This window comes from Vicia villosa, linkage group LG4 (assembly GCF_029867415.1).
Source record: "Vicia villosa cultivar HV-30 ecotype Madison, WI linkage group LG4, Vvil1.0, whole genome shotgun sequence".
Classification (NCBI taxonomy): domain Eukaryota; kingdom Viridiplantae; phylum Streptophyta; class Magnoliopsida; order Fabales; family Fabaceae; genus Vicia; species Vicia villosa.
Window position 1 is genome coordinate 168,687,532 of NC_081183.1, and position 10,198 is coordinate 168,697,729.

Here is a 10,198-nt window from a genome sequence, read left to right on the forward strand (position 1 = left end):
TTCAATTTTTTAATTTGATCCAAAAAAATTATATTTTATAAAAAATGACACAAAAAATCTAACAATGAATTACCTTAATACTCCATCCAAACAAAATAATTTAAAATGAATGGATTTCAATTGAATCATTTGAATTACTTTGAATTTTAAATTTCCTTAAAATTTTCAATTACCTCAACCAAACACACTCTTAGAGTTTTCTAAGGAGATTGGGAAATACTTTTAAACACTTTGAGTTTGTGTGATTCTTATATTGAGAGTTGGGGAGATTGGAAAACTCTTGGGTAGAAAATAGGGTTTGTTTTTTGGAACATTGAAGACTATTTTCTTTTAACTCACTTGTAATCTCTTGTAATAACTTTTGAAAGTATGGTAAATTTGAGAGTTGTTCTCTCCCTCAGACATAGATCATTTGATCGAACTGGATAAACAAACCTTATGTGTTTCTCGTATTCTTTTATCTTCTTCTGGCAAGTTAATACAATGTATCATTGCATCAAAAAGTTATAATTGTTGAAGGTCATTTATTTTGGTTGCTACTGTTCTTTGTTCCCACACATCAAATTTCTTTGTGTGAATTAAATCTAAGATTTTCACAACAATTGGCGCATAACATAGGGGCAAGGGGTATTGTTTACAAGTGAGCATCAAGGCTAAATGGGAGAACGCAAAATTTTCTAGAGATAACGATTTTGGATTGTTGAAAATGAAGACGTGAACAATTTTAACTCAAGAGAAGTGTATTGAAGGGACATGTATGCTAGCCTTGAGTGTTATGCTTTGAATGTGGTTGAAGGTTGCATAATTTAGAAAAAAGGACCTTAATTTATAAAAATAAAAAATGATGTGAAATTAAATTATACTATTTAATTGGTTAAAGATATTAATATCCAACTAAATTCAAAAGTTCGGAAGTGTTCACCTTAAAATATTCTAATTATTATAATTAGTAGAGTAGTTAGATGAGTTGATATTCAATAAAAAAAAAAAGGTATATTAGTGGAATTAGTACTCTCAAGTTACAATTATGCTAAAAGAAATTATAGATTATAAATGAGGATTGAAATATTATAAATTTTTAGATCCTTTTGAATGTTGTTTGGTAGTGATGCCCTCTAGTCTAAATTAATTTAGTAAATGGCATGGCAAACTCAAAGATACCATTGTGTTCAAACTATTGTATCTTATTGGTTCATGAAATAAGTAATAATAACAAGATAGGATAGTTTATCCAATCATACCTCTCTTATATATCAAGGAACACAACCATGTCCAAATTACAAGAATCCTTGTGGACATTGATCATTTATGTATGTTTCATACATTATGGGTGTGCCATTAATATGAAACTCTTCTAGATTTTTGCACTAACTGGTGGTCTGTCTTATTTGAACAGATTGTATAGAAGACAAAACTAGTGGAGGGAAATTGAGTTTTGGATTATGTAGTTTATCACATAGTTTTTCTTTTCTTCTCTTTTTTTTACATTTTTTGCAACATAACATCATCAAAACAAATTTACAATGCAATTGTAGAAAATGGGAAGTGATTGTCATTACGGCGTAACAACTCGCCTTTATTTGATATTTGCAACCGAGGTTGGTACTCTCAGGTATATCATTTGTCACTGCCATAGTTCATATCAACAACAATAACAACCAACTCTTATCCCACTAAGTGATCTCATAATTCATACCATTTGGTTTATTTGCATCACTTTTCATTTGGACTATACTTTAGAACCTTTAGAGTCACTTCTCAGAGAGCATCTTATCAATTTGACCATTTTGGTTGTACAGATCCACAATTTTCTTAGCATATGTAGGCATGTGTCTATCAGCCCTGTAACCATTATTGTTTCATCAATATAAACAAATCACACTTTTGCATCAAAGACAAGGGTGGCAGTAAATTTATTCTACATACCTTTCCTTTCCCCACAACCGATTTACGTATAAATAGTTCCGAATGGTATGATAATCAAGCGAATAACGTGCAAATTCAATACCCTTTGGACCAATCTGAACATAAAGACAGAAGCAAGAAACAAAAATATCACTATGTTAAGACATATAAATGCTATAGGTATCAAAGGAAAAAGTGTTTCAAGAGTCTTTTTACCAAATTTAGTATAAACGCAAGCAAGTTTCCAACAAACTTTGGGGCAAGCTGAGAAGGACCTTTTCCTGATTAAATTAAACAATCCAAAAAAAAAAAGTCAAATATTCAATAGTTCATCAAAACAAATAGAGAAGCAGAAACTTCTATAATATAAATATATTACAAAATGAATGTTAAGTATACCTAGTTTAGCTTTATCGTCAGCCTTGACAGTCTCCATGACAAACGGTCGCCTATCTCCCTGAACAAAATAACAAAAATTAGACATCTTTTTTTTCAGAAAGAGAGGTAGTATTCGTCGAAGAAACAAAGCAGATAATTTACGGAGTTAGTTGTTGGAGTAATCTCTAGTAAGTTCTCTATAAGACTCAACATCTCTCTTCCACGTTCGTTCCTGTCATTGCAAAGAACAAAATATTCTTAACCAATTTCTACTAAAACCATATTCCTTCAATAAACAGTAAAGCCTAATTTGTTAGAGAAATAAACATTTGCGTATGGCAATTCAAGAACATATGTAAGTATCTTAAGAGTAGGTTAACCTGACAGTAATATATTGAGGATGTTGTGTCATGCTGATTCCGGGGTATTTCGGCACGCCCATATATCCAACAACCAAATCCTAAAAATGTTTACACTGTCTAATAAAAGAAAAGTATTTTAACATGAAAAAATAACATAGTTGAGAAGGAAGGGACTTACTGCTAACGCATTTGTATAGTCAAAACAGCTGTAAAAGAGAGATTCTGACAAATTATTGCGACATAAAATTAAGGAGCGGATAAGAAATCGAAACTAGACCAAACTCGTGACTCTTAAGATAGAGCAAAGGAACAAATAAATAACCTGTAGCAAGATGGAGCAATAACATCAACTAAATCATTTGCTGGTAGACAGAAATAAGGAACCTGTTCAAGTTAAAATTTGAAACTGAATGAAGCTTTTTATTTGTGAATCCATGGACAAGCTAAAATAAAGGGTGTTTTTTACCTCCTCGATACGACCGTCCAAATGCTTCAAGTGAACCTTGTAATCTTGCATAAACTCATAATGCAGAACTGTTTCAGGTGAATCACTCGCAGCGTTTAGAAACTTATCCAGTCCTTCCCTAGGTCCATTGTCCACTGTGGAATAAGAATTTTCAAATTACTCCAATACATTGTAATTAGTCGAAAATTCAAAAAAAAAAATTTATAGAAAACACAAGGCCTCCATACCGCAGTTAGTGCCTAAAACATAGAGTTTATCCAAATTCAAGTGGTGCTCGACAGATCTTAATGCTGCAATTGAAGAAATTATTCTGCATTACAACATAACCAGTCACAATAGAGAAGGGGGCAGGAAACTAGAGCAAAGAATACGTCTTTACAAAAGTGGCACCTTGCACCTGGCAACCTACACCACAGAAAAGAAGACGCTTGACACCTGCAGCCTGTCAATAATGAAAATCCAAACAGGTATAGTATGAATATAAACAGTTAATGTTGTTGTATGCTATTGAAAGATACACACAGTATTTATACAATACATTCTCTAACAAAAAAAGGATTCGCACAGACACACACACCTCAACAAGTGCAAGGGTATTAAGGTTAGGAGATAATGTTGGCTTGACACCTCTAGCAGCCAACACTTCTTCTGGTGTCCTGCAAGTAAACAAATGACGTATTTTAATAAGTCGACCTATATACTAAGAGATGATTATTAACTTCTTCGATAAAAAAGAAATACCAAAAATGCAAACCTTGCTAAAACAGGTCTGGGAGCAAATCTGTCATCAGGATCGCTATGATACACAAAGTTACGTCAAAGTTATTTCTTACACAGAAAACAGTAAAACTTAAAAATGAAAGATATTTAGAAACAGGTCTTGAATTGAAGCATGTAGATTCTTTCTGATACCTTTGTACACAAATGACAGCTTCAACCATGCCTGATTTAAGCATTTCAATTGCAATGGTTGTAACTATACCAGTCCATTGAGCTCCTATTAAAAGAACGAATTTTACAAGTAAAGAATAAATAAGAGATCCTGCCAAAAAAAGGAAGCATTAACAATTTTCAATTCAGAAAAGGTACCTTCGACAGGGATAAGTTTTCGAGCATAAAGCAGTTCCTCATGAACTCCTAAGTAGGTTTCATCTAACGTATCAGTTTTTCTCCCTCTACCATGAACAACAGGTTCCAATTTCTGAAAGGGAAAAAGAATTATATAGCATAATCAATTTAAGATGTAGTTATATCACTTCGGAAATTTCACGTCATAAATACATCATGGTTTTAAGAGTACTAAATAAAGCGAAATGATATTTAGACACAATTTTGTCAACAGATTCGAGAACAAATTATATAGTTAACATAGTACAAATATATGGCTGACGCAGTTAAGTTGATGGTTAATGGATATAGAATGATATGGAAGTTCAACCACCATATACTCAACACAATTAACCACAATTTTGAACATCATTAATCACAACATAACTTGGATGATTAAAAGATATATGTGTATGTTAGAACATTTGAAAATCAAGGTTAATAATATTATTCATAATTGTGGTTAACCATGTTCAATTGATGATTAATGAATTGCAACACCTTGTTATATTAGTTAATCATCAATTAAATTGTATGTTAACCATCTAATTTGATGTTAATTTTTTGTGTACAAATAACACTACAACAACAACATCCAAGCCTTATCTCACTAAGTGGAGTCGGCTACATGGATCAATTTTTCCCATAATATTCTATCTAGAACCAATGTTTTTATCTAAATCATTATTCTCAAGATCTTTCTTAATAACTTCTTTTATAGCTTTTCTAGGTCTTCCTCTACTTCTAGTTGTTTGACTCCTCTTCATATGATGTCCTCTCCTTACACAGAATTTACAGGTTTTCTCTCTTATGCTCAAACCAGCTAACCAGCTAAGTCTATTTTTCACCATCTTTTCTACTATGTTACCTCAACACACACTCTCTAACACTACTCTATATAGATACAATAGAAATAGAAATAGAAATAGAAACGGAAAATAAAAAGACTTACTTCAATCCTAGACATGCCATCTCCCAAGAAAGCACAAGCATTCTTAACATGAGCAATATAATATGTATCACACAAACCGCAACGACTATCCATCCATAAGAAGAAGAAAAAACATAAGTCAATCCACATAGAAAATCAAGGCTACACAACAAATTAACAAATGAGAATCACAAACTGTTAGTTGAATTGAAAGAGAAGAAACTGAATAAAACAAACACACATATTATATACCTGCATTGATCTTTAGCTGGATAGGTTCCACCTGGTGGGATAGGTTTGGACCTTTTTCTCCAGTCCTGTTTCAAACTACCATCTGCTTCCAAAAGAGGAAGAAGATTGTGATGAGAAAAAAAGAAGAGAAGAGGAGAAAGGTTGCATGCATAGAAATTACCTTGTGATGATAAAGAAGAACGAATGGAGAGAGAAAATGGTAGCGAGGTGAGTGTGGGAACGATGGTAGACATAGCTTAGCAGTGAGTGAAAACTGATGTGGCTTTTTCTGTTCCACACACAACACACTTGAAGGATTGATTTTTTATAGAGAAAAGCTAGCTTTACACCAAAATTTACAACTACACCGTATGTATATACGGTTTAACACACCTTTTATTTTTTTTAATAATATTTTTTGCCTTAATTTCTGTGCCATGATAAAAATTAGTTTATAAAGGTTATGGGTGTAAATACGGTGTAGAGAATTTGAATGTAAGCATAGCAAAGCTCTTTTTTATAACATAAATATTTATATTACAAACACTTAATTTGAGTTGTATATTTTTTTAAGAAAAACTCTAAAGTCTAAACACAATTTCTCAATGCAATCCATGGATTCCTTAGTCACCGCACGATTTTTCAATTTTGTCTCTTGTTTTTGTAGATATACATTCAAAAGTATCTTTATTTTGCAAGAAAATTGTCTCCTTTATTATATGCATCTACGGAAGCATCAAACTTAGGATTTTCCCAATTAATTGAAAAAATCCTAAGTTTCACTATGTTTTAACGCTTCTCTTGCATCTAGTTAATTAATTTGCGATTTTCTCAATTAATTGAGAAATTAATTTGGAATTTTCCCATTAATCGAGAAAATCACAAGTTTCAGTATGTTTTAACCTTTCGTTGCATCTAGTAAATTAATTTGGGATTTTTCCAATTAATTGAGAAATTAATTTGAGATTTTTCCAATTAATTTGAGATTTTTCCAACATGTTTTAACGCTTCCGTAAATGCATCTACGGAACAAAATAAGGTTAAACAAAAAAAAAGGGTGCTTTCGGAGATGCATATACGGAAGCACGAAGGCATTTTTGCCAATTCGGTGGTGCGTGAGAGACTCATGGGGTCTAGTGAGAAATCTTCAACTCTGGATCTACCGCTTAGACCTCTTATGCGTCATGCTCGTTGTCAAAAATATTCCTCCTGATTTCGTAGATGTATCTTCAAAAACACTTTTTTTTGCCAAAGTTCATTTGTTTCGTAGGTGCATCTACGGAATTCTTCCAGTTATGCATCTACGGAATAATTTGATGTTATATTCGCGTCAGACTCTTCTTCTCTCTCATTCTTCTCATTTCAACTTCTACTCTCTCAAACTCTCTAAACCTCTGAAATCAAAGTTCCACCAAACTTCGTTGTTTTCTCACGAGTTCGTCAGGGACCATCAACATCAACGATCAACAGACTCCGTCTCCTTCGAAACTCAATTTATTCAGTAAATTTTCAATTTTTCGAGTTATTTTTGAGTATTTACCGTAATAGAGTTAGAAATCAATTTTTAGGTGTGGAAATGATTGGATAGTTTTAGAAATATAGTTTAGAGACAATGTAGATTTTTTTATGCGTAAAGCAGACGATCAAGCCACCAAAAATGGGGTTTTCAATGGCTGGAACAGTGACATACGTCATTGTTGCGTATTTGGAGTTTCAGAACGTTTTGTAGGTGCATCTACGGAACAAATGAAACGTTAGGTAGTTCCGTAGATGCAGTAACAAAACAAATCAAGTTTTTTAAAATGTTGGGTGCTTTTGTAGATGTATCTATAGAACATTTCCATGTTTGCACCTACGAAATTAAAATTATTTTTTTCTTTTGTTTTTATAAGTTAGTTGTATCTAATCCGACTTTATTTGTAATACAATGCACACGCTATGGCCGACCAGTTAGAACGACTTATACGTGGGACGGTTTTACAGCATGCCTCCGTGCGACGTGCATAGATGCAGGTAGTCTCACAGGTGACAGATGGATCCTCCGTTCCAGCAAATGTACCTGACACCTCAGTTCCAGCAGAGGTGATGGATGGGGCCACGATGCAGACTCACTCGGAGAATAACGGACATGGGCGTTCCACATTTACTTCTTCATCCCGGAGGCATCGGGATGATGGTGAGGGTTCCTCACAGACGCCCTCCACCCGCAGACGTCTCCGTGGTACTTTTGATATTCTTGTGCCACCTCCGACCGATGCTGGATCTCCTGTGCCACCGTGTTGTTCCGTTGCACGAGGAGGCTGATGCGCCTGAGGCGCCTATGGGCCACCCAGGGTGTCCTTCAGATTTATCTCTATTGACAGGATATGCAGATCATACAGCCAGACATGCCTGGGATAGAGAGATAAAATTTCTTAGACTTATTACATTTTTGTCCTCAATGGAAATTTATTCTTTCTAACTTTGCTTGTTATTAACACTGTTTTCTTTGGAAATTTTTAGGAAAGGGCTTCCCAAAAGTTCTACAACCATAGGCGGAAGATTTCCTCTCTGCAGCAGTCTACAGAGTCGTGGTTCCAGGATGTCCTCCCTGCTTCTGGGCTGAAGGACCTCTATCAGATCGGGTACTCCACCATACACAACGGGATGTTAATGGCATTTACAGAGAGATGGCACCCAGAGACCTCGTCATTCCATCTGCTTCATGGTGAGGTTACCATCACTTTGAACGATATCGCATGCCTCCTACATATACCTATCCGGGATATCCTCCTTGGTCACTATAGGATGACGAAGGAGGAAGCGAAGAAGGCTCTGATTGAGGAGCTCGGGGTTGATCCACAGGATGCGCTTGAGGAGGTAATGAGGACCCGAGACACGCACATGAGGTTTCACTTCTTGACCCAGAGATATAATGTCGAGCTCCTTGCAGCACAGCAGGCTGCTGGTGACCTAGTAAAAATGGAAATACACAGACATCGTGTGCTGAGATTTTATACCCTATTTTTGGTAGGCACTCAGCTGTTTATTAACACGAACTCCTGGTACACAGATGTCGTTTATTTGAGGTACTTATCGGATACCGCAAGGATCCATGAGTACAATTGGGGAGCGGAAACACTAGCGTACAACTACTATAGACTCGAAAAGGGATGCCTGTGAAAGGAAAAGACTATGGCAGGCAGTTGTTCACTCTTAGTGGTAACAATCTTATATCCTTCTAATTTTTTTCAAAGTTGTTCATTTATATTCGTGATAATGTTTGATCCTGTGTTTTTTATTTACATTTCAGGGTTGGATATTACAACACTTCTCTATGATCATTGGCTTAGGAGAGATGTCGGGCTACACTGAGGCCATGTCGCGTGCTAGTGCCTTTGTCCCCCTCAGAGGGAACCAGGTGTCGAATCTGTACAGAAACTATCTGGACCGCATGGCTGTTGAGAACGTCCCCTACGACTGCTACACTAATCACCGTGAGACGGTTTCGTGGGATGACGTTGCATTATATTCTGGATGGTTGGCTGCTAGTTCGACCATCACTTTTCGCTATCTTCCGAAGCGCGTCGTGCGGCAATTTAGCTACTCTCATATGATACCTCGCCACCCTTCTGTTTACGCTCCTACCTTGATAACTCGTTGAGAGATAAATGAGGTTGTAATACGGTGAATTGACTTTTTTGAAATGTCGCGGTAAGCAAGAGTCGCCACCGACTTTTATTTTATCCAATTGGAAAGGCAAAAAGAACAGGAAAGACCTTTGAAAGATTTTGAGTTCGGGGGGGTAGGTTATACAAAGGGAAGGTGTAAGACACCCTTTGTATCCATGGTTATCCATGGGCTCTTAATTGCTTAGCTCACTTTGTTTGAATTGTTCAAAAAGTGTCGTGTGTGAATAGTAAAAAACTTCGTTAAGGACTTTAGCTTGTAAATAAGCGTAGCCTTGTTTTGAAAGTATTTGAAAAGAGAGGTGTGAAAAGTAATTTGAAAGTTTTGAATGTGAGCAGACATTTAAGAACACCTACCCTAAGATTGTCTTTCTTGTTCTTTAAGTCTTTCGGGCGAAAGGGTCTATCCATACCATAAGAGGGCAGAAAGTCTTTCAATTGGATGTTAAGGGTCATCGAGAAATTATCGTTCGCCACAAGACTGTCCCTACCATAAAGAGGGCAGGTAGTCTAAGGGAAGGATATAATAGTCATTTTAGGCAATAGTAAGGATACCTTAGCATTCGAAGGGACTATCACCATTTTATCGAGGGACGAGATCATATTTATCGTAGGCAACTTGAAGGGACTATGATCTTTTATCGGAGGGACTATGATGATTTGAATTCGTAGGCAGCATATGCTAAGGTATCCCTACATCCGAGGGACTTAACTGTATTTAGTATAATTAGAGGCAACAGGCAACAATAAGAGAGATTACCCTAAAGGTGTGTGGGTGCACAATCACGTGGTTAACTTCGATTACAGGTTAACTTCGATTACATTTATCTTGTAAAGTTATTCATTCTAGATCCAGTTCATGGTTTGCACTCCCTAATTTACTAACCACAACAGTTTAAAAAATCTACGCTATTACAATAAACACCTGTTAATGTAGAAAAATAAAGGCGGAATTTAAAAGGCAGAAAATAAAAGGCCCTAATTACTATTACATCAAAATTGAATAGGCAACCTATACACCTTCTAATATTTAAATAACAGAAATTAAATAAATAAATAAAATGACATAATTAAATAAAGGCAAAATTTAAATGACGGAAATTAAATAAATAAATAAATGACAGAAACTTAAATAAATAGGTAAATAAAA

General features: G+C 35.2%; 1 protein-coding gene across 1 annotated transcript; it reads right to left on the reverse strand.

Annotated features, from left to right (window-relative positions):
* Positions 1-1,742: 1,742 nt before the first annotated feature.
* On the reverse strand, positions 1,743-5,712 carry LOC131595842 (7-hydroxymethyl chlorophyll a reductase, chloroplastic). Its single transcript, XM_058868344.1, has 18 exons — positions 5,562-5,712; positions 5,402-5,483; positions 5,171-5,255; positions 4,201-4,312; positions 4,024-4,108; positions 3,866-3,907; positions 3,689-3,767; positions 3,502-3,553; positions 3,339-3,401; positions 3,112-3,245; positions 2,968-3,029; positions 2,824-2,851; positions 2,664-2,743; positions 2,446-2,515; positions 2,305-2,362; positions 2,122-2,186; positions 1,927-2,021; positions 1,743-1,842 (listed from the first exon to the last, which is right to left on the reverse strand). Exons 1-18 carry the CDS (start codon positions 5,632-5,634, stop codon positions 1,752-1,754), a joined length of 1,356 nt encoding a protein of 451 aa, XP_058724327.1. The 5' UTR covers positions 5,635-5,712; the 3' UTR covers positions 1,743-1,751.
* Between the last annotated feature and the right edge of the window lie 4,486 nt (positions 5,713-10,198).